This window comes from Bison bison, unplaced genomic scaffold, assembly GCF_000754665.1.
Source record: "Bison bison bison isolate TAMUID 2011002044 unplaced genomic scaffold, Bison_UMD1.0 scf7180017864508, whole genome shotgun sequence".
Lineage (NCBI taxonomy): Eukaryota > Metazoa > Chordata > Mammalia > Artiodactyla > Bovidae > Bison > Bison bison.
In genome coordinates, this window is record NW_011495064.1 from 7,863,955 (window position 1) to 7,888,956 (window position 25,002).

Sequence of the window (25,002 nt, forward strand, 5' to 3'; positions counted from 1 at the left end):
GCGCCGCGGACCGGGACACCCAGGACCCAGAACGCGCCGAACCTGGGACACCGGGACTCTAAGCGCCCCCATCCGAGGAGCATCCCCAAACTGGGAGAACCCTGGACCCGGAGCGCCCCCACGGAGGAGAAGCCAGACTCGAAGAATCCTGACCGGAGCAAACCCGGACGGGGAGTGTCCCAGACCCAGGACTCGTTCCCCGGCACAGGAGCAGCGAGCACCCCACTCGCAGCTGAGTTCTGCCAGACTCTTTGTTTTCATACTTTCCGTTCCTTTTTTTTTCTTTTTCTTTTCTTTTCTTTTTCAACCTTCTCTGTTTGCACTTGCGGTTCCTTTCTTGTTTCGCGGTGGGAGAAAGGCAGCAGGTATTGTTTCTCGCCTGCCTCCGCCAACCGAACCGTGTGGAGGAAGCCCCCGCCCTAGCCTCGGGACCCCTTCTGAAGGTAAGAAAGACCTGTCTTTTTCACCTTCACCTTCTTCCACTGTCCTCTGCTGCCAAGGGGCGGCCAGCCTCTGGGGCAGCATTTCTGAAAGATCAGTTAAATATGACGATGTATGAAAGTGTTAGTCGCTCAGTCGTGTCTGACTGTTTGCGACCCTATGGACTGTAGCCCCGCCAGGCTCCTCTGTCCATGGAATTCTCCAGGCAAGAACAGATCGAACAGAGTCGCCTTTATGTGTCTCCTGGATTGCAGGTGGATTCTTTACCGCTGAGCCGTCAGGGAACTCCATTATATATGTTATGCGTATAATTTTAAATATTAAGTATATGTGCATACTTACATGAATAATTGGTGATTCACCATCATCAACTTTCCCTGATAGTATAATTTTAGAGTCTAAAACCGTCCCAATTTTTTTTTTCTAGAAAGGTGAGAACAGGGAAAGGAAGTGAGAGTTTTCATTTATCAAGCAGTTACTTGTGTCTGACGCTGTGTAGAAAACTTTTAGATGCTTCGTTTTCGATTTAGCCTCCTACAGGCCAAATGAAGTATGCTTCCTATTCTTTTTTTTTTTTTTTTTGGCCGGGTGGGTGTAATTGCTTTAGGATGTTGTGTTGGTTCTGCTGTACAATAAAGTGAATCAGCTGTATGTACACATATATCCCCTCCCTCTTGAGCCTCTCTGCCCCTTCCCCCTCTAGGTCATCACAGAGCTCTGAGCTGAGCTCCCTGTGCTGTACAGCAGGTTCCCACTAGGTATCTATTTAATACATGATAACACATATATATATATGTTATATATATAACATATATATACATGTATCATATATATATATATGTCAACCCTAATCTCAATTCGTCCCATCCTCCCTTTCCCTCCCTCTGTGTCCACATGCCAGTTCTCTATGTCTATGTCTGTAGTCCTGCCTTGGAAACAGGTTCCTCAGAACTGTTTTTCAAGATTCCCCATATATACGTTAATATATGATACTTGCTTTTCTCTTCCTGACTTACTTCATTCTGTATGACAGACTCTAGGTCCATCCACGTCTCTACAAATAACCCTATTTCATTCCTTTTAGTGGCTGAGTACTATTCCATGTAACCCACTCCAGTACTCTTGCTTGGAAAATCCCATGGACGGAGGAGCCTGGTAGGCGACAGTCCATGGGGTCGCAAGTAGTCGGACACGACCGAGTGACTTCACTTCCTTTCAGTGTTCCGTGTAGCACCACATCTTCTTTATCCGTTCATCCATCACTGGACGGGTTTAGGTTGTTTCCACGTCCTGGATATTGTAAACAGTGGTAAAGCATGCTTCTTAAAAGGAGGGGGCCCGAGTGCAGAGAGGTCTGGTAGTTTACCCAAGGGCATCCAGCTACTAAGTAACAGATTCCCAGATTCACTCCTACATTTTCCTGATTTCAAAACCTTTGCCTTTACCTGAGGTGCCTCCCAGGGTTTTAGAACCCCAGCGGCTGTACAACAGTTATCAAATAGATGCCTGGGCTGTGCCTTCAGATGCAGGTACCTGAGCTCAGTGTATTATTGAAACACCACACCCTTTTGGTGCTGTTGTCCTGGGATCTGGAACCCCATTTTCCAATGCAAAGGCCTTGGATGGGCTGGGAGGGAGCACTGGTTTGATCCCTGGCTGGGGAACTATTGATAAGATCCCATGTGCCACATAGTCCAACCAAAAAAAAAAAAAAAAAATCAAAAATTACAAAGCAAAAGAATGATAGACTTGAATGCATAAATATAAAATTGTCAATACGTTAAGACATCAAAACAGGGATTGAAAAGGAAAACTATGCAACAAATTGAAATTTTGTAACAAATTTCTTAAAAATTTAAGAACTGGATTAAAAAAAGCATGAAGACATGGATATAAAATAGCTGAAAATACATGATTGGTATTTTGCCTCATTTATATCCATAGAAATGCAAGTTAATAAGCCATGAAGTAAAAGCCACAGAGAGGTAATAAGTCATGAGTGGTAAAAGCCACTATTTTACCAATTTAAATACCCAATCAGATTTAAAGAAGGGGAGAACTCAATGCTAATGTGGGTGTAGTAGAGGAATATTGTTTTGTGCTGGTGTGTTAGCCGCTCAGTCATGCCCGACTCATTTGTAACCCCGTGGACTGTAGCCCACCAGGCTCATCTGTTTTTCCGGGCAAGAATACTGGAGTGGGTTGCCGTTCCCTTCTCCAGGGGATCTTCCTGACCACGGGATCAAATCTAGGTCTCCTGCATTGCAGGCAGATTCTTTATCACTGAACCACCAGGGAGGCCCAGGTCTTGTGCTGGTGAGGGGCATGAATTATTACATTTTGGGTACAGTTTGGTGGTATGCATTTATCATGTTTAGAATATATTCTTTGACTCATAGATATACTGCCATGTAGTATGCTATGCTAAGTCACTTCAGGCACATCCGACTCCGTGTGACCCCATAGATGGCAGCCCACCAGGCTCCCCCGTCCCTGGGATTCTCCAGGCAAGAACACTGGAGTGGGTTGCCATTTCCTTCTCCAATGCATGAAAGTGAAAAGTGAAAGTGAAGTCGCTCAATTGTGTCCAACTCCTAGCAACTCCATGGACTGCAGCCTACCAGGCTCCTCCATCCATGGGATTTTCCAGGCAAGAGTACTGGAGTGGGGTGCCATTGCCTTCTCCGGCCATATAGTAGCACCAAGAAAAAAATAAGAAATACTGAAAAATATTTGGTTGGCCAAAAAGTTCCTTCTAGGTTTTCATACACTGTTACAGGAAAACCTGAATGAACTTTTTGGCCAACTGGTAATAATAGCTCAGTGATATTTATCACTCACCAGACACTTCGCAGCAGTAGCTCATGTAACCTTCACAACATTTCTGGGAGGTAGTATTGTTATTCCCTTTTATGGGTAAAGTGATTGAGGAACAGAGATGGTAAGTGACCAGCCCAATGTTATTCAGCTGCTAAAGAGTAGAATGAGTTATCTATTTTATGCATACTATCAATAGTGTATATGGATCAATCCCAATCTCCTGATTCATCCCACGTGCTCCTTTTTCCCATTTGTATCCATGTGTTTGTTCTCCACATCTTTCTCTTTCTGCTTTGTAAATAAGATCATCTGTACCAGTTTTTTTCAGGATCCACATATAAGGATTCATATATGACATTTGTTTTTCTCTTTCTGACTGACTTCGCTCTGTACGACTGTCTGTATAAAAATAGATAACTAATGAGAACCTGCTCTAGACCACAGGGAACTCTACTCTGCTCTGTCATGACCTAAATGGGAAGGAAATTAAAAAACCAAACAGGGGATATATGTATACATGTAGCTGCTTTCCTTTGCTGTACAGTGGAAACTGACACATTGTAAAGCAGCTGTGTGTGCGTGCCGTCGCTTCAGTCAGGTCCCACTCTCTGTGACCCTATGGACTGTAGCCTGCCAGGCTCTTCAGTCCACGGAATTTTCCAGGCTAGAATACCGGAGTGGGTTGCCATTTCTTACTCCAGGGGAAGGAACTATACTCCAATAAAAATGATTTGTTTTAAAAGGGTAGAATGAGGATTCAAATCCAGCCAGTCTGGTACCAGAGGCTGTACCCCCAAAACTGATCTATGCTGCCATAGATCACTTTATAGTAAAATAATAAAGTCATTTTATAGTAAAATATATCTTGTAAATTATAAAATATCCATAAGAAGGAATATCATGTGGTAGTTAAATTCATAACAAAGAGTATTTTTTGACACAGGAAAAGGATATTTCCTTAAGTAGTAACTACAGGATATGAGATGATTTTAAATCTTTATTTGAAAATATACAGAAAGAAGTATGAACCAATGCTAAAGTATGATGCACATTGAAATTATCTTCTTCTTTTCAATCTTTATTTTATAAATGTTCCATAATTGGAATATATTACTTTAGAAATCAGAAAAAAATTTTTCAAAGAAAGAAATAAAAAGAAAAATTTAAGAATTATGAAAAGGCAAAAAAAAAAAAAATGGTATCAACATCAAACATAACACTAAAAATACTCACCAAACTTCTTCCATGTAAGAAATGCAATACTTATATCCTCCTAAATATATTTTATTGATAAGTAGCAGGATGTCTATGACATTTATCAGAATAGCTTTTCTTTTGGAAATGACTTTCATAATTTAATATCTTAATGTTTTAAATCCATAATGAGTACATTAAAAATTTTATATATACACATACAGAGAGCAGTGCAAATACCAGCTAATCTGTATACTGGGATCTTCACATGTTGCATATTGAAACTCAGAGTTAAATCATCAGAATGCTGAATAATCTCATAATAACTTCATCTCTTAGCAGACCTTGAAAATTTTAAAAATAAAACAAAAAAAACCCCAGCAGTGTCCTTTACAAGGCTGTGTTGACCTCAACCAGAGGAAATGAAGCTTTTCATTCTACCTGAGATAAGAGGATAGTGTTAATAATAAAATTGTGTCTGTGTGTGGTCGAGGGATTGATTTCAAACCATAGACGTATTCTAATTTGGTTATGATCAGTTGGTACTTTCCACTCATACTATATTCCTTTGTATTTACATTATTGAGTATTCTCTCTCAGAAATTACATCAAAGGCTTGGTGATGTTATTCCTAAGGCTTAATGTGAATGGTTTGGCAGGTTAGCCATTAAACTTCATTGAGGATTTGGGCATTAACAATATTCTAAGAGCCTCTTGATGAAAGTGAAAGAGGAGAGTGAAAAAGTTGGCTTAAAACTCAACATTCAGAAAACGAAGATCATGGCATCTGGTCCCATCATTTCATGGCAAATAGTTGGGGAAACAGTGACAGACTTTATTTTTGGGGGCTCCAAAATCACTGCAGATGGTGACTGTAGCCGTGAAATTAAAAGATGCTTAATCCTTAGAAGAAAAGTTATGACCAACCAAGACAGCACATTAAAAAGCAGAGACATTACTTTGCCAGCAAAGGTCCGTCTAGTCAAGGCTATGGTTTTTCCAGTAGTCATGTATGGATGTGAGAGTTGGACTATAAAGAAAGCTGAGCGCCGAAGAATTGATGCTTTTGAACTGTGGTGTTGGAGAAGACTCTTGAGAGTCCCTTGGACTGCAAGGAGATCCAACCAGTCCATCCTAAAGGAAGTCAGTCCTGAATATTCATTGGAAGGACTGATGCTGAAGCTGAAACTCCAATACTTTGGCCACCTGATGTGAAGAACTGACTCATTTGAAAAGACCCTGATGCTGGGAAAGATTGAAGGTGGAAGGAGAAGCGGGTGACAGAGGATGAGATGGTTGGATGGCATCACCGACTCCATGGACATAGGTTTGGGTGGACTCCGGGAGTTGGTGATGGACAGGGAGGCCTGGCGTGCTGTGGTTCATGGGGTAGAAAAAACAGGGCTGAGCGACTGAGTGACTGAACTGAACTGAACTGAGTGGTGATTAGTGAAAGAATTATTTGGGTTAGAGAGACTACCACACCTGTAGGAATCCTGCATAAAAATTTGCTCATTTAATCACTCAGTACTTTTTGGAGATAGGCCTTCTTATCAACACTATTTTGATAATGAGCAAATAAGCCTTGTGACTTCTAAGTGACTTGCTCAAGGTTGCACAGCCTGTGAAGACTCAAGCAGGAATGCCAGCCCAGTTTTGTATGTCCCAAACTCCAAACTCTTTCCACCGTGTTTCACTTCCTTTACAGGTATGTGTTATATAAGGAACATGGGTTTGTTTATGAGATATTCAGTCTTGATCTATGAACCCCAATGCACCCATTTTTGTATTCTCTCTCAATTTGTATTATAATTAGTCAAACAAAAGATGGGTTGGATTAGTATCAAAATTCAACACAGATTTGAATTCATTGAGTCCATTTAGCTTAGGCATCTGGATTGTATACAACTTTGAAATTTGGGAGTTTTTCTATGGTTGTGTGAGTAAAGACACACCTCTTCCTTTTTAACAAGTATTAATGAGTGCTTACTATGTGGAAGGCATTGACTTTAGTCATACAGTGATGAGCAAGATAAATGTAGCTCCTAATTTGTGAAACAGAGAAGGCAATGGCACCCTACCCCAGTACTCTTGCCTGGAAAACCCCATGGACGGAGTAGCCTGGTAGGCTACAGTCCATGGGGTCACTAAGAGTCAGACACGACTGATCAACTTCACTTTCACTTTTCACTTTCATGCATTGGAGAAGGAAATAGCAACCCACTCCAGTGTTCTTGCCTGGAGAATTCCCGGGACGGGAGAGCCTGGTGGGCTGCCGTCTATGGGGTCACACAGAGTCGGACACGATTGAAGTAACTTAGCAGCAGCAGCAATTTGTGAAAAATTTAGTTCTGAAAAGAAAAAGGTCAATATTTAATAATTCAACTCATATGAAGATGGTGATGAATATTTTGGTGTAGTGGGAGGGAAAAAAAGAAGCTTCAGTGCACACACACTCACACTTCCACACAGGCAGACTGTTCATTTACAGGGTAGTGGATTTTCTGGAAATTCTGTTGTCCTCACCTTTGACCTTCGAGGTCAGATTTAGTGGACCAGACCTAAAATACAGCAGGCTGTCTTAGAAATTTGCATTTTTAGGTATTCCCCCTGAATTGCCTTGAAATTTTATTAATTCTGCATGGCTGAAAGTTCTAAGGAACACTGGTGACTGTATGAAGGGATATAAACATTTGTTGAGCTAATTTTTTAGCCTGTATGCCAGAAGACTTTGAAAACCTCCTTCATGAAACAGGTATGCTTTTGTTTGAAAGTCTTGGCTGAATCTGTTTTATTCTGTTTTCCAGAGAAGCCATTTGAAGCAGAATCCTAAACATGCATTGTAGAGAAATACCCCTGACAGTTTGGGTACTTATGTTTATAAGCACCTCAGGTGAGTAATTATAATCAATCACAAGCTTGCTTCATTGGTGTTCTAGAGGGAATATCAACGTTTTACTTATTTATGTGGAGGTGGTTCCTAAAGATGTTGAACTATTAAAAATTGTGTTTTAAAATTTTACTTTAGAAAATTACCAACCCTTTGGTATCCCTGGCATAGAAAATGAGAGATTCATAGGAATGGAATCAAGTAAAAACTCATGTGAGGTTACTGATAAAGGAAAGATTCAACCCTGTGAGTTTATGTAGAGAGCAGGAAGTGAAAACTTTTATTCTGAAATACATTTGTCTGAAATTGACTTCATGTTATTTGAAACCAAAGAGATCACAACCATCCTTGTCACTGATTTTTACAAAGTTTTTCACATGTGATTTCCATCCCAAAGGGAGGTTATATCATGGCTCCCTGGGGTTTCCCTGGTGGCTCAACAGTAAAGAATCTGCCTGCCAAGCGAAAGACCTGGGTTTGATCCCTGGGTGGGGAAGATTCCCTGGAGGAGGGAATGGCTGCCCACTCCAGAAGTCTTGCCTGGGAAGTCCCAGGGACACTGGAGTTTGACGGGCTACGTTTCATAGGGTCACAAGAGGCAGACACGGCTGAAGCTACTTAGCAAGCACGCATATGTAGGTTATATCTCTCAAACTGGAACGTATATCAAGCTCTTACTGACCTACCATCCTTTTAGGTGCCAGTGAAAACTAACACCCTCATTCACACATGTATCACACCTTCTAAGTTGAAGTCCTGAGCTGTAAGTTAAAGGTTTTGTGACAACCACCAGAAGCAAGATTCATGTTCATTAGGTGCTGTGCTTCGAGGTCGTTTTGACAGCCATGTTTTCAAAGCATGCTTCTGCCATTGGAGCCACTTCCTCTCTACCCTGTGGTTAACAACACTGAATTAAAACCAGACAGTTGCTTTGAAAAATAAACCCTGGCTATAGAGAAAGCACGCACTTTGTATCCCCCCAGAGAACTGCTTGGTTCAATGTACAGGTTCTCATGTTCAAAATGCAGTCAAAGGGAGCTTCCAGAAGATAGGATAGGGAAAAAGTCCATTCCTGCCTACTTTGAACTATTGGAAGTGAAGAAGGAGGGGAGAGGAGACTCAGGATGACCCAAAGGATCCAATAAATCCCTAAAGCCATAATGTCTGGATTAGTTGAGAAAGAGGGAAGGAGAGAGAGATCTCAGAAAGGAGAAGTGACCCAGATTTGAGTAAGTCAATATGAATTAATCATCAGTATGAATTATATGAGTCAATTATTGATTACCCACATGATAACCTAGAGAAGTAATGGATTTACACACACATAAGCATACTTTTAACCATCCTCTCCCTTGCCCGGGGAATGGTTAGATAGACTGGTTGAGAACAAGACCCGTGAGACTTCTGATGATTTAAAGGGGAAACTCTGAGGTTTCTAGGTTTCTTTTTTTTTCCCTATGGTGATGCCTCAAGTGGGATGTTTCAGGATAAGTGTGGCAACACTGTGACCTTGGTGACTGTCGTGTGTAACATTTTCTTTTAAGAGACTACATGCATTTAGTTGTCTTCCAGCTTCTGTAGGTTAAGTTCCAGTATCTTCCTGTTTGGGAGATGCTGTTGGAAATTTTGTCTTCATTTACCTTCTGCAAGTGCCTTACTGTTAGAGAGATTGACCTCCCGTTTCTTAGTGTTGGAAAGGTTGACCCTAAAATAAGAACCCACAGAAATGAGACATCGAGTTTTCTCAGGACGTTCTTACCAATCCAGCTTCTTCATCTGAAGAAAACTTACGTTTGTCATTCTGGCTTTTTTTTTTCCCTTTTCCCTTGCTAATCTTTAGAAGAAACTTGTACCTCACGTCTTCACATTACCGCAGTCGAAGGGGAACCTTTCTATCTGAAATATTGCTCATCTTCACCCGAGCATGGGAAAAAAACAACCACCATAAAATGGTACAAAAATGAATCGCATGGACCTGTTGACCTGAGCTTGCGCAGTTCACCCAGAATTCTTTTGCGTGATTATGTTTTGGAGTTCTGGCCAGTGGAGTTGAGTGACAGTGGATCTTACTCCTTCCAAATGGGGTGAGTACACTTTTCATTGCGGAAGTATATTTCACAGAACTCTCGGACTTGGTTTGGCAAATCAAATAAATAATAATTGGAGAGGTCTGATTATCCATATGTTTTCTTCTTCCTCTTCTTCCTACAATGTGAAGTAATATGTCATTGTTGAAAAACTGAATTAAATACTGCCCTGTGTTTATTTTCTTAGTAATGTTAATGAAAGGGGATTGCCTCAGTGTGACTTACTTTTAGGTGACCCTTGCCAAAGATAAGTGAGGCTTCAATGAAATTCATTTTTTAATGCAGCTGCTCCTGTTGCCCAAAGTCACCAGTCAAAAGAATCAAGTGGTGCAGGCTTCATGATGTTTCTAAGCATGAAGTGAAGCAGAACAGATTCCGGGGTGATGACCTCAGACTGGGGAGATGGGCTGGAATTGGTGTAGATACTCTCTAGTCCTGGTGGCCATAATTCTTTGGTGGCTCGGTGGTAAAGGATCCGTTTGCCAGTGCAGGAGACACAAGAGACACAGATTTGATCCCTGGGTTGGGAAGATCCCCTGGAGAAGGGTATGACAACCCACTCTAGTATTCTTGCCTGGGAAGCACCATGGACAGAAGAGCTTGGTGGGCTACAGTCCCTGGGGTTGCAAAGAGTCAGGTGTGACTGAGTGACAAACACACACACCCTAGTCCAGTTTTCAGGAGTTGATTGAGAGCCACGTGGCAGTGCTGGTGAAAGATGTGTGTGTCAGACAATCACAAACCTACCTCCCAGGGCAGTGAGAGTGGAGCATCCAATGGACTTGGCACAGCCTTCTCAGGACTAAGCCTAGATAGAGTCTTCCAGGATACCTGTAGTCAAGAATCCTGAATTCTATGAAATGACGGCCACTCACTGAACGTGTCAGTGATTATTACTGAACTTAGTTCTCTTTATACTTTATTTGGTGAGATGGGGAAGGAGTAACTGGGACAAGAAATAGTCTATGTGATGAACCGTTAGTGAGAACATGGATGATGTAGTGTTAATCTGGTACCTCTGTGATGTTGTGTATGTACTTATGTATACATGATATATGTGTATGTACTTATGTATATACATAATATATATACACGTATATATACATGATATATGTGTGGTTTTCTTTTAAATTAATTAATTTTTGTTTTTGGTTGCACTGGGTCTGCACTTCCTCTAGTTGCAATGAGCAGGCTTCTCATTGCATTGGCTTCTCTTGTTGCAGAGAATGGGCTCTAGGGCATGAGAGCTTCAGTAGTTGTGGCATGTGGGGCTTAGGTACCCCATAGCATGTGGAATCTTCCCAGACTAGGGGTTGAACCCATGTCCCCTGCATTGCAATGTGAATTTGTAACTACTTGGCCATGAGGGAAGTTCCATGTGTGGATTTTTATAGAGATTTGAGACTGACCTGTAGAAAATAGCTCAGTGCCAGGTGCATGGTGATGGAGCACTGCTGCACACAGTAGATTCTTTCACGAGCACCTCTGGAGTGAGTCCTGATTTATCATCAGAGCCCTTGAGAGCAGAGTGAGACATCGCAGTGAAACCTTAATTGCACTCCTGTGGTTTTGCAGAGTGAGGTCACTGGGGTTTGTTACATATAGGAACTCCCAGGAGTCGGGAAGAAATTCAGAATCTCTTATTAACCTGTGAATGTTATGTGACCTTTTAACAGGGTTGATTCCAGAAGTGGGTTTACAGCTGGGTCTTTCCACACTAAGGTAGACTATATAACTCACAGTTGGGGTAGAAGAACAGGACTTGGGCATCCATGAATGAGTCTCATTTTACAAAAATAAGGAAACATTTTTTCATTGGATTGGTTACTGAAAAGTGGTATTTGAAAAGTCTTTGTCCTAATGATAAAATATCTCTAACCTTTATTTTCTAGAAATGATACTCATGACTGGAAATTAAATGTCATCCCAAGAAGCCCACACAGCTGTTTTACTGAGAAACTGGTAATGAGTAAAGCTGTGGAAGTTAAGAAATCTTTGCAGATACCCTGTGAACACAATTACTATCAACAACTGGCCAATAGAACGGTATTATATAAGGTAGTGCCTTTAAAATATTTTAACTGAAGACAGTAGAAAAGACAAAATTCCAAAAGGAGGGTCTGATGGCTGTGCAGCATTCTGGTCTCATAATGTGTAACATACAAGCTGTGGGTCTGCACAGCTCAGCTGACTTGTCTGAGCTCCTACATCCACGTAGGATGCTCCAGGTTAGGTGTTCAGTACACACGTTGAATCCATATTGGCAGTCAGATTCTTAACCCTGGATCACCAATGAAGCCCTCTTTATGCCTTTCTAATCAGTCCACTGTCTTCTGATGAGGGACTTCAGCGGGCTGGGTGGTGTGCGAGGAACATGATTCTCTGAGTAATTCTGCTCCCCACTCCACTACCACTCCTAGGATGGGTAGTCCTGAATACATGGAATTAGGCTAAAAGCATTAAGAAATAGTTGTGTGGAAAGTTTTGACCCAAACAGAGATATTTTTGTGGTAGTGGTTTTTTTTTTTTTTCCCTCTCTCTCTCTCCTCTTCCTCCATTTCCTCCCTCTCTTTGTGTATATAAGAGAGAGATGAAAAGCAAATGATGAAAGCATTTATAATATCCCCATACTCTATTTCCCAGAGAATATTAATAATGCTATAATACCAGAAATAGGATTATATTTCTTTCTTTTTCTTTTTTTATTGTTCACATATACCCTTTATTCATCTTATCCTTGTTAACAATATACATACATAACCATATAATACAACAGTCATGAGCAGGAAATTAGCACTGATACAATATGCTTTTGACCTGTGGTGTTGGAGAAGACTCTTGAGAGTCCCTTGGACTTCAGGGATATACAACCAGTCCATCCTAAAGGAGATCAGGCCTGGGTGTTCATTGGAAGGACTGATGTTGAAGCTGAAACTCTAATAGTTTGGCCACCTGATGCGAAGAGCTAACTCATTTGAAAAGACCCTGATGCTGAGAAAGATTGAGGGTGGGAGGAAAAGGGGACAACAGAGGATGAGATGGTTGGATGGCATCACCAACTCAATGGATGTGGGTTTAGGTAGACTCCGGGAGTTGGTGATGGACAGGGAGGCCTGGTGTGCTGGTTCATGGGGTTGCAAAGAGTCGGACATGACTGAGCAACTGAACTGAACTGAACTGAACAATATTATTAACTAAACTACAGACCTCATTCTAATTCCACTAGTTTATCTTTTTTGTTTCAGGGTCCAATTCACTAATGGGAGTATATTTCATTGTTCCAGTAGAGGCAGTACCAAATCACTGAGACATTTGTTCAGAAATTGCTAGTTTTCATTCTCTTTCCCTCTTTCTCTAAAGATCTTTAACTTAACATTTTAAATTCTTGTCATAGGATACCATTTTTACTCAAGGTATTTTAACTTGCTTTTTCTAAAACAGAACTGTGAAAAGATGGAGAACAATCAAAACCCATTTTTAAAGAATGCAGAGTTTAAAGATCAGGGATATTATACCTGTGTGTTTTTCCTACATCATAATGGAAAGCTATTCAACGTCACCAAAACCTTCAATATTACAATAGTTGGAGGTAAGATAAATTTTAGAATCAGGAAGAAACAAATATGTCTTAGTAAAATGGACTATTTTCTTTCTTCTAAAGTCATACAGGAAGGCAGAGGCAACTTAGTTGGACTTGTGACCACATCACTAATTCACATATAAGGGTCAAAATCATTTTGGCATCATCTTCCACTCTGGATAATTTTGCAGGGATGGAGTGAGGGTGGGTAATGAAAGTTGTTATAAGTGAACCTCTGATGTTCTTCCATTTGCTATTTCAGTACATTGTGGAATCTTTTCTTAAGCATCTGCTTTTACTCAATATTGCTTATTGAGCATCTATATTCAATAAACTGAGTATTAGGAGGTAAGAAAAGCAGGGAAATATGAAATTAAGTGAATAATGCACTGTTTTCAGGAATTTGATTATATATAGTCATGAGAGGTTAAAGCCAAATCTGAACTCTGGACCCTGACACTAAATTAAATCTTGGAGACAGAATTTTAGGTGAAGTAGAAAGAAATAGCTTTATTACTTTGCCAGGCAAAGGGGGCCACAGTGGGCTAATGCCCTCAGGATTGTGTGTCTCCACCTGGAAGGGGTAGTGAGGAGTCAGAGTCATGATTCAAAGAGGGCATGGTCAGCTTGAGGACATTCTTCTGATTGGTTGGTGGGGAGGTAAGTGAGCATCAGCATGATCAACCTGGTTGTAACCAGTCTGGGGCCTACATTCTTGTGGGCAGCACACCATTCATTGTCAACCTAAAAAATATTCACAACCTCAAAGTTGAGAGTTGTGAAGCCCAGAAGGCAGCATCTCAAGTAACCCTGAGAGCACTGCTCCAAGGAGGTGAATGGGGAGCCGGGTTAGAAGTTTTGCAACAAAGAGTAGGTAATCTGAACCTCAAGAGCATTGTTAATTAAAGAAAACTAGGTATCACAAGTTAAGGAATTTAGTGCTTTTCTGTGTATGGGAAGATATAAGAACCGTGGCTCCTTGAAGTCATTCCTTTGCTATGCACCTTTGCTTCCGTGATGGCTCAGCTGGTAAGGAATCTGCAATTCAGGAGACCTGGGTTTGATCCCTGGGTTGGGAAGATCCCTTGGAGAAGGGAAAGGCTACCCCCTCCAGTATTCTGGCCTGGAGAATTCAATGGACTGCAGAGTCCATGGGGTTGCAAAGAGTGGGACACAACTGAGCAACTTTCACTTCACTTCACTTCAGCCATCTGGGGCCAGTATCCTGTGTTTTCACATCTGGCGTTTCCTAAGGGCGCACCCTGGGGAGTGGCTGTAGCCTGATGACTGTGAGATGGCAGGTATGCTACTTCCCGAGTTCCCTCAGGGCTCAGAAGCTCACATTAGTGCTGTGCTCATTTGCTTAGTTGTGTCTGACTCTGTGCAACCCCATGGACTGTAGCCTACCAGGCTCTTCAGTCCATGGGATCTCCCAGGCAAGAATATGGGAGTGGGTTGCTGTTTCCTAATTCAGGGGTTCTTCTCAACCCAGGGATTGAACCTGGAGTGGGTTGCCATTTCCTCCTTCAGGAAATCTTCTTGACCCAGGGATTGAATCTGTGTCTTTTGCAACTCCTGCATTAGCAGGTGGATTCTTTACCACTAACACCATGTGGGAAACCCTAACTCACATTGGAGGGCTGCAATCTCTGATGAGGATGGGATGCTTGGATAGCATGACAGACTCAATGGTCATGAGTTTGAGCAAACTCCAGGAGACAGTGAAGGACAGGGAAGCCTGATGCACTGCAATCCATGGGGTTGCAAAGAGTTAGGAGATAGTGAAGGACAGGGAAGCCTGATGCGCTGCAGTCCGTGGGGTTGCAAAGAGTTGGACCTGGCTGAGCAACGGAACAACAACTGATGACTGTGACATCCTTTGTTAACTGATATGGCAGAAAGTATTCTATTTATCACTGCTAAGTTCTCCCACCTGGCGGGGGTTTCGGTGTTTGCAAAACAGCTCAAAGATACTGTTCTGTGTACCCCTTGAGGGGGAACCAGGATGCTGCCCCAAGGCTGCACTATTCTTTCTTGACTGTTCCTCCCTTGTTGCTGCATCCTGGAAACTCAGGGAAGGTCCTGGAGGCTGAATGAAGCCAATTTCCTGTATTCAATAAATGGGGGACACAGAAAGGCTTTTGTGCCCAGGAGCCCCCCTGGATACTGCTCTGTATCAAGATGATAAGCCACATAGAAGCCCCATGGAATATGAAATTAGTCATCTGTGAGTTTCTAAGGGTTCAGAAAGAGTCCAGAGGTAGAAGACATGCTGGAGGCTGTTTGAGCTGGTTCCTAGAGGCAGAGCATGAAGGACAGATAGGAGGACATGCTAGGGAGAGTCCACTCAGGCGAGAGCATGTAAGGAGCACAGGTATGGCTGTGGAAGAAGCTTTTCATTTGGGGATGATGCCTTTTATTCTGGTTTACCATGAACCCAGACCCTATGTAATGGAAACACTGAAGCCTGGGTTGTAGGGTATTGGAGACCTTGCTTGCTTGCTTGGAAAGTCTCTTCAGTCATGTCTAACTCTTTGCAATCACATGGACTGTAACCTTCCAGGCTCCTCTGTCCATGGGGACTCTCCAGGCAAGAATATTGGAGTGGATAGCCATTTCCTTCTCCAAGGGATCTTCCCAACCCAGGGATCTAACCCAGGTCTCATGCATTGCAGGCAGGTTCTTTACCATCTAAGCCACCAGAGCACCAGAGCTGGAGACATTAGAAGTAATTATTTAATTAAATCCCACGCAGTGAAGATATCCTTCATATGGCTCAGCCAGTAATAGATCATTCAGTCTCTTCTTGGGAACTGCCTTGGAAATGACCAAATCACTCAGCAGCTGGGTCCAGATTTTAATGCTTAATTGTCAATGAGTCTTTTTTTTTTTTCCATTGAGTCCAGTTATGCCTTCACAATGAACTGTGGAAAATTCTTAAAGAGATTGGAATACCAGACCTCCTGACCTGCCTCCTGAGAAATCTGTATGCAGGTTAAGAAACAACAGTTAGAACTGGACATGGAACAACACACTGGTTCCAAATCGGGAAAGGAGTGTGTCAAGGCTGTATATTGTCACCCTGCTTATTTAACTTATATATCATGAGAAGTGCTGGGCTGGATGAAACACAAGCTGGAATCAAGATTGCTGGGAGAAATATCAGTAATCTCAGATATGCAGATGACACCACCCTTATGGCAGAAAGTAAAGAAGAACTAAAGAGCCTCTTGATGAAAGTAAAAGAGGAGAGTAAAAAAGTTGGCTTAAAACTCAACATTCAGACAACTAAGATCATGGCATCTGGTCCCATCACTTCATGGCAAATAGATAGGGAAACAATGGAAACAGTGAGAGACTTTATTTTCTTGGGCTCCAAAAATCACTGCAGATTATGAGTGCAGCCATGAAATTAAAAGACACTTACTCCTTGGAAGGAAAGTTATGACAAACCTAGGGAGCATATTAAAAAGCAGACATTACTTTGTCAGGAAGGTCCATCTAGTCAAAGCTATGGTTTTTCCAGTAGTCACGTATGCATGTAAGAGTTGGACTCTAAAGAAAGCTGAGCACGGAAGAATTGATGCTTTTGAACTGTAGTGTTGGAGAAGACTCTTGACAGTCCCTTGGACAGCTAGGAGATCCAACCAGTCCATCCTAAAGGAGATCAGTCCTGAATATTCATTGGAAGGACTGATGCTGAAGCTGAAACTCCAGTACTTTGGCCACCTGATGCGAAGAGCTGACTCATGTGAAAAGACCCTGATGCTGGGAAAGATTGAAGGCAGGAGGAGAAGTGGACGACAGAGGATGAGAGGGCTAGATGGCATCACCAACTCAATGGACATGAGTTTGAGTAAATTCCAGGAGTTGGTGATGGACAGGGAGGCTGGGCATGCTGCAGTCCATGGGGTCGCGAAGAGTCAGATGCGACTGAGTGGCTGAACTGAACTGATGCCTTCCTGTAGTTTCCACTCGTGTCTGTGGTTGCCTTCAGTAACTCCTCAAATTAAATCTGGTCCCTTCTGCAAATGACAGCTCCTTCAAGTGTCTGAAGACAGGTGGCTTATCCACCCTTCTTGTTCTTTCCCAGGAAGCTGTAAACTCCTAGGTTGACTCATCCAACAAAGTCATGGGCTCACAGTTTCTAGAGCTCATTTACTTTAGCAGCGTCTTCCCTCTTCTCTCCAACTGTCCACTTATATAGCTGTATTCCACACATGCATTGTGAATGTACAAATTACCACAAACTTCCTGTCTTCAAACAATATAAATTTATTGTACAGTTTTAGAGGTCAAAAGTCTAAAATGGTTTCCCTGGGCTAAATTCCGGGTTTCGGTAGGATTGTGTTCATTCTAGAGGCTCTGCAGGAGAATCAATACCTTGCCTTCTCCGGCTTCTAGAGGCGCCTGCATCCTTGGCACATGCCACTTCACAGTGCCTTGCACCCAGTAAATCTATTTTGAGGCATTGAGGGCAGAGAGAAGGGAGAACATAAAGACAATTCCCAGTGAGTCTGCATCTTCTAAGTCTGGAGGTTTCATTGACTTCCTGCACCTTCTGGCTTTTAGCTGTGCTGGGCAGAAGTCATAGGTGGAATTGAGGGGAGACCAAGTTCAGTAAGCTCTCTCCAGCTAGGTGAGCTTTGAGTTGATGGAAAGTGAAAGGGCAACCAGTATTCCCTGCCTCCCTTATCTAATGAAAATACAATTAAGTAATAAATGTAAAGTGATGATTGTTAGAATCTTTGTTCCCTGGAATAATAAGTATATTACAACAGATGTTGTAATACATCTGTCTTAGCAAAGCTCCCTGCAACACTAATGCATTTTTGTTTTCTTTATTCACTTTCAGACCACAGTAATATAATTCCAGCTCTTCTTGGACCAAAGATCGAAGAAGTTAAAGTGGAACTAGGTATATTTGACATACATATATTTTGGGTTTATGAACAGGGGGCATAATTGAGTCTTTCAAGGCTGATTCTGGTTTTTTATTGATCAACGTTGTATTCGTAACACATGCCATGTTTACTGAAGAATATTGCAGAAGCAGGAAAACCTTGTCATTGTTTGAATGTTGCCCCTTTTAGTGATAGTTAAAATTAGCAATGTGTTCAAAAGATTATGGAAGTGCCGATGGTTTGCAGACCTGTGGTTTTAATCACTTTCTATGTGGCTTTTCTCTAACAGTAACTTGTTTAGTCACTAAGTCATGTCCGACTCTTTGCGACCCCCTGAACTGTAGGCCTCTAGGCTCCTCTGTCCATGGGATTTTCCAGGCCAGAATACTAGAGTGGGTTGCCATTTCCTTCTCCAAATAGTAACTGTGGTCATTTTTAAATATGAAAACTCAGTGAGAATTCTCTGGAGAAATTATTCAAACTTACTGTATGGTTTGAATATTTGATTAAGGGATTCAAATATTAAGGGATTGATTTGATTTGAATCAGTGTTTGAACTGGTGTTTTTGCTATTCAGTTGCTGAATTGTGTTGGGTTTAGTGACCCTGTGGACTGTAGCCCGCCAGGCGCCTCTGTCCATGTACTTCTCCAGGCAAGAAGCCTAGTGTGGGTAGCCATTCCCTCACCAGGGGATCTTCTGGCCCAGGGATTGAACTTGTATCTCCTGCATTGGCAGGTGGATTCTTTACCCCTAAGCCACCAGGGCAGCCCCAGTTCACCCTGGAAGAACTTTATTCCTCACTGTACTTTCTGTCCCACTGTTTCTCTTGGTTTTCCCTGAACTTTGACATCTTTAATTTTTAGCTAATTTAATTTTTTGTCTTTTATCCATTTTGTTTTTCTAGACGTTACAGTGGGTGTTTTGGCCTGACACTACTTATTAGACTGTTGGTTGAAAAGAAAGTCCACTGGCCTTCCTAAGTTTTAATAATTGATTTCAACATAAATATTTGAATAGAGGCCAATTCATAGTTTGGTGATGACTTGTAATCACAACCTAATTTCTCTGCTTTGTAAGTTTTTCTTTTTATTAATGAAAACAGGCATATTTTTCTTAGATGCAGCACTATATTAGCATTGTATGTTACATTAATATACATTGGCTTTATTAATTTTAGCCTTTGGGAAACTTGAGTTTCTAAAATCAGAACGTTGGTTGTCAACTTTTACCTAGGAAAAGATATACAGCTCAACTGCTCTGCTCTGCTGAATGAAAAGGATATAATTTACTGGAACACCTGGAGAAAAAATGGAAAGGATCCTAATGTACATGAAGGGGAAGTGACGAGAATTAGGTATGGATATGTGATATATTGTTGTTGTTCAGCTACTAAGTCGTGTCTGAGTGTTTTGCAACCCCATGGGCTGTAGCCCGCCAGACTCCTCTGTCCATGGGATTTGCCAGGCAAGAATACTGGAGTGGGGTGCCATTTCCTAATTTAGGAGACCTTCCCAGACCAAGAATCAAACCCACATCTCCTGCATTGGCAGGTGGGATCTTTACCACTGAGCCACCAGGGAAGCCCCTGGATCATATATATATATGAGATCAAAACACCAGACTCCTGAAAGACTGATAGGATGCTTGGGATGAATTTAACTTATAATTATAACTTATATATTTTATAATTATAATTCTCATATCTAAGCTGATGAATGATGCAGAAATTTATTGCTGAGGTCTAAGTTAGAAAGAGAAGGTCGGGACTTCCCTGGCAGTCCAGGGGTCAAGTCTGCATGCTTCCAATGCAGGGGTTGTGAGTTCATTCCCTGATCAGGGAGCTAAGATCCTGCATGCCATGTGGTGTAGTCAAAAAAGAAAAAGAAGGTCAGTGAGGCTTATTAGCACTGCCTTACGGAATTAGCTTTTGGTGAGTCAGGATCTGATGGGGGTGAAGACTTTACCTCCACCATCTTATGGAAGAGTGATTAACTAGGCCACTGTCGTATGAGCTTTGAACATTGTGTTAAATGCTTTGATTTTACGAATGTGCCAGAGAAAAGGCCACATCAGGAGACTGGGGCATGTACAAGTCACTCTGGGCCCCTTGAGCGCACTCTGGACCCTTATTGCATGCCTGGCTGTGTTGCCTATGTGTCACCGTGGGGCCAGCTGGGTGTCCGTAGGTGACGCAGTGCGTCATCAGCACCTGTCTCTGAGAATCCTGGAACACCCCCAGCCACCCGCAGGCCATCTATTAATACCACTTCCTCTCCAGATCTGCCCCTGTACTTCCCCCTGCACACTTTTCTGTGTTCTCATGTTGGAAATTATGGAAACGAGGAGAACTGAAAATCGTGAAGATGCAGCACTGTTTATAATAGCCAGGACATGGAAGCAACCTAGATGTCCATCAGCAGACGAATGGATAAGAAAGCTGTGGTACATATACACAATGGAGTATTACTCAGCCATTAAAAAGAATACATTTGAATCAGTTCTAATGAGGTGGATGAAACTGGAGCCTATTATACAGAGTGAAGTAAGCCAGAAAGAAAAACACCAGTACAGTATACTAACGCATATATATGGAATTTAGAAAGATGGTAACGATAACCCTGTATGTGAGACAGCAAAAGAGGCACAGATGTATAGAACAGTCTTTTGGACTCTGTAGGGGAGGGAGAGGGTGGGATGATTTGGGAGAATGGCACTGAAACATGTATAATATCATATAAGAAACGAATCACCAGTCCAGGTTCAATGCAGGATACAGGATGCCTGGGGCTGGTGCACTGAGAGTACCCAGAGGGATGGGATGGGGAGTGAGGTGGGAGGGGGGTTCAGGATGGGGAACACGTGTACACCTGTGGCAGATTCTTGTTGATGTATGGCAAAACCAATACAATATTGTAAAGTAATTAGCCTCCAATTAAAATAAATAAATTTAAATTTTAAAAAAAATGAAGGAAAAAAAAATCGCGACGATGGAGAGAGCCATTTGAAGACAGTTTTGTGAGTGTGAGGGGATATCTTCACTGGCCATGAGCTACGCTGACATAGACACTGCCTCCTGCTCTTTAGGGATAGTTCAGAGCTTCTTTGTATAACATTCCTTATAGTGATTATCTTTTTTTTTTTTTTTTAGGGTGGTCCAACTAATCAATTATATTTGCTTTTTAAAAATTTTTATTGGAGTGTAGTTGCTTTACACTGTTGTGTTGGTTTCTACTGTACAACAAGCTGAATCAGCGATATTTATGTACATATATATATGATTCTCTTTCTTAAGGGTGAGAATTAAGGGATTTTCTCAGGTCCAGGAGGGTTTCCAAAGATTGTCAGGTGTAAATGATGACTCAAGAAAACACTGATTTAAAGGACTAATCACGTACCCCCTGACATTTGTTGTTGGTCGACTGACATTGACCATAGTAATTATGGCAGCCTTTTCCCGCCAGTGTCCATTAATGGAAATTAGAAACACAGTAAGAGCAGATAGAAAAACCCAACAGGGTGGTTAGGTGTAAATATCTAGGAGGCAGCGTTACTGCAAAACGTTCCAAATGGCGTATAGTTTAATACTTAAATGTCCTATATTAAAGAACATGAGTTTGAGTAAACTCTGGGAGATGGTGAAGGACAGGGAAGCCTGGTGTGCTGTGGTCCTGCTGCCCATGGGGTTGCAAAAGAGTTGGACATGACTGAGTGACTGAACAGCAGCAACAAAGGAATGGTTATACTGTATTAAAACAAAACACACTGAACCTATGACCATTTACTCATTTTTGCCTGCACCTGCCTTTGTGGGATCTTAGTTCTCTGACCTAGAATCAAACCAGCACCTCCTAAAGTGGAAGTGCTCAATCTTAACTGCTGGACCACCTGGGAAGTCCCTCTATGGCCATTTCAATGCTTCTGAATGGTTTGGAGTCATTACCATCATTATTAAGGTAGTTGTACACTCGGGTTTTAGTGAGTCATGGTCCTGAGGTGTCTGTCACCTTAGCTGCATTTTTTAGTTTTTCCTGCCTTTTTTATACACACACACACACACACACTTGTTTGTGGATTTTACACTGATGTTGAAAGAAAGATGAAAGTGTTAGTCGTTCAGTTGTGTTTGACTCTTTGTGACCCCATGGACTCTTTACACCAGGCTCCTCTGTCCATGGAATTCTCCAGGCAAGAATACTGAAGTGGGGTGCCATTTCCTCCTCCAGGGACCTCTGCAACCCAGGGGTCAAACCAAGGTCCTCCCACATTGCAGGCAAATTCTTTACCGTATGAGCCACCAGGGAGGCTATTTCTGGTTTGGTGACTTCTGTAGAGAATTTGGTTCTAAAATGAAACAGACAGTTGGAGGCTGCAGCAGGTCCCACGTCCAGCTGCTGGAGGCCTGGCAGGTGAATGACTATACTTGGGAGTGCTGGTTGACCCCAAGCCTATAGAGCCTGCCACTGGCAAGAGGCAGATATCAAGAGCATTTGCCTTGTATCAAAGACAGGACATCTTGAGTCCTTTCAGAAAAGAAAGACAGTTGGCTGTGCTGGTGGTCTCTGGTCATTTTCTGACACTTTCTGAGCAGCTTAACTGGTATTTCTCATGTGCTTGGAGGATGTCTGAAAATAGTATTGTGTTTTAACTTAAATGCAGAACAAAATAAGAGTTATCATTAGGATTGTGAGGACAAGCTTGACATGCATCTGTATCTGTACTAATGATTCGCAGCCCTGTCACTGCTGGCAGAGACTTCACAGTGGGAGGGACACTGAATAGTCGGGACAGGAGGAATGGATGAAACACAGGCACACTTTGGAGCTATTGCGGGTTTGGTTCCAGACTACCACCATAAAGCAAATACCGCAATAAAGCAAGTCCCATGAATTTTTTGGTTTCCCAGTGCACGTGAAATTATTTACACTATATACTGTGGGCTTCCCCAGTGACTCAGTGGTAAAGAATCTAGGAGATGCAGGAGACGCAGGTTTGATTTCTGGATTGGGAAGATCCCCTGGAGAAGGAAATGGCAACCCACTCCAGTATTCTTTCCTGGGAAATTGCATGGACAGAGGATCCTGGCGGGCTACAGTCCATGGGGTCGCAAAAGAGTCGGACACAACTGAGCGACTGGGCGTGTACTGTACTCTATTAAGTGTGTAATGGCATTAAATGTAAAAAACAATATCCATACCTTATTTAAAAATACTTGATGGCTAAAATAAATGCCCAAACCATTACAATAGTAGCATTGAAGATCGCTGATCACAGATTCCCTAATAAATATAATGATAATGAAAAAATGTGAATTTCTGAGAATTACCAAAATGTGACACAGAGACATAAAGTGAGCAAATGCTGTTGGGAAAATGGCACCCAGAGACTTGCTTGATACACCTTGAATTTGTAAAAAGTGCAATATCTGCAAAGTGCAATAAAGCAAAGTTCAGTAAAATGAAGTATGCCTGTAATTGAGAGAGAAAATATTTTCTCTTATTTTCAACTGAACACCGTCGTCTTCCAGGTATTTAGTTCTAGGCAGCACCTGCCCCAGATGGTCTCAGGAGGACTGACATCCCCAGGGAGCAGGCAGCTCACACTTGAACAGAACTCACCAGAAAGCGAAGATCTCTGAAGTCCACAAAACATTGCTTTTTACAGATGTATTTGCGCAAACAGATTCCTCTCTCATGGGTCATGTCGCTGGTAACGACACATAGCCTATTGCTAAACCATGTTCCTCTCTTACAGGACTTCAGAAGGCAAATGGCTTGCTTCCGCAATACTGAGGATTGAGAACGTAAATACAAGAAATCTAAACTTTTCATACAATTGCACTGCGGTCAATGAGGGAGGCATCGACACCAAAAGCTTCCTCTTGCTGCTAAAAGGTGTGAGGAATTTTATTTTTGGAAGTCGGTGCAAACCTAGACTGCTACAGCTGAGAGGTCCGTCACCTCACACACCAAGAACCAGGCTCCTGAGAGGTGAAGGGCTTGACTTTTCACAGGCATCCAGTGGGAACACTGGTTTCAGCTCACTGCTGTCCCTCATAATATAATGTTAAGCGACAAAGAGTGATCACCATGTGGGTCCAATTAAGTAAATGTTTTCAGGGAAAAAAGAAAATCTAGAAGGAAATGTACTAGCATGTTGGCAGTGGCCATGGCCACACTGTGGAATGGTTATTACAAATTATTCTATTGGGGTTTCCCTGCGATCTGGTGATTGGGACTCCGAACTTCCAATGCAGGGGGTGTGGGTTCGGTTCCAGCATAAGATTCCTCATGCTGTGTAGCCAAAAAATTAAAATAAAGAAAAAATACAATGTGCAACTTTAAAAGTTTTGAACAGATTTATTAAAAAGAATTATTCTGTCCTTTATGACAGAATAATTTAATTTAACCTTTATGGGTTATGTTGTCCATAATGAGCATAAACTCAACCCATCTAGGAAAGGTAACTTGTTTTCTCAAAGGACATTTTCATATAAAAATATGCAAAAGTTCTCAGAGCTGAGGGCCAGGTAATGTGCTCACTACTTATTTGTAATATTTAACCCACCTTCAAAGCAGCAGCCCTGTGTGTGAAGGAGAAAATACTACCAGCTTCATTGCTGTGCTGTGTGTACAGATAAAACACTAAGAGTTGAGGGTATCAGTGACTTTCTCTAGGACACAGAATAGGTGCTGGATCCAGGCTGAAGCCCACATGCCCTCGCCTGGGCACTCAATCTCTCAAGGTTACCAGGGAGTAAGTGGGTGGGGGAGGGGCAAATAGGAAGTTTGGGATTGACATATACACAGCGCTGTATATAAAACAGAGAACATGAGGATCTACTGTATAACATAGGGACCTCTACTCAGTATTCTATAATGGTCTATGTAAGAAAAGAATCTGAAGAAGAGTGAATTTATGCCCACATATAACAGACTCACTTTGCTGTGCATCTGAGACTGGGATAACAGTGTAAATCAACTGCGCTTCAATTAAAATACAGTGTCCTTTGCAGAGACGTGGCTGGGGCTAGAGAGTGTCATACAGAGCGAAGTCAGAAAGGGAAAAACGAATACCGTATATGCATA

General features: G+C 42.0%; 1 protein-coding gene across 2 annotated transcripts in view; it reads left to right on the top strand.

Moving 5' to 3' along the window:
- The window catches only part of IL18R1 (interleukin 18 receptor 1), a 33,806-nt gene continuing 8,804 nt past the window's right edge, over window positions 1-25,002 (top strand). Inside the window, exons 1-8 of one of the 2 annotated variants that reach the window (XM_010829680.1) lie at window positions 1-443; window positions 7,263-7,348; window positions 9,186-9,429; window positions 11,325-11,490; window positions 12,874-13,021; window positions 17,868-17,930; window positions 19,151-19,271; window positions 23,669-23,808. In XM_010829680.1, the coding sequence (XP_010827982.1) occupies window positions 7,291-7,348; window positions 9,186-9,429; window positions 11,325-11,490; window positions 12,874-13,021; window positions 17,868-17,930; window positions 19,151-19,271; window positions 23,669-23,808 (940 nt within the window). In that variant the 5' untranslated portion in view covers window positions 1-443; window positions 7,263-7,290. Of the gene's footprint in view, window positions 444-5,834; window positions 6,164-7,262; window positions 7,349-9,185; window positions 9,430-11,324; window positions 11,491-12,873; window positions 13,022-17,867; window positions 17,931-19,150; window positions 19,272-23,668; window positions 23,809-25,002 lie in introns of those variants that run through there. The other variant, XM_010829681.1, reaches the window with a different exon arrangement.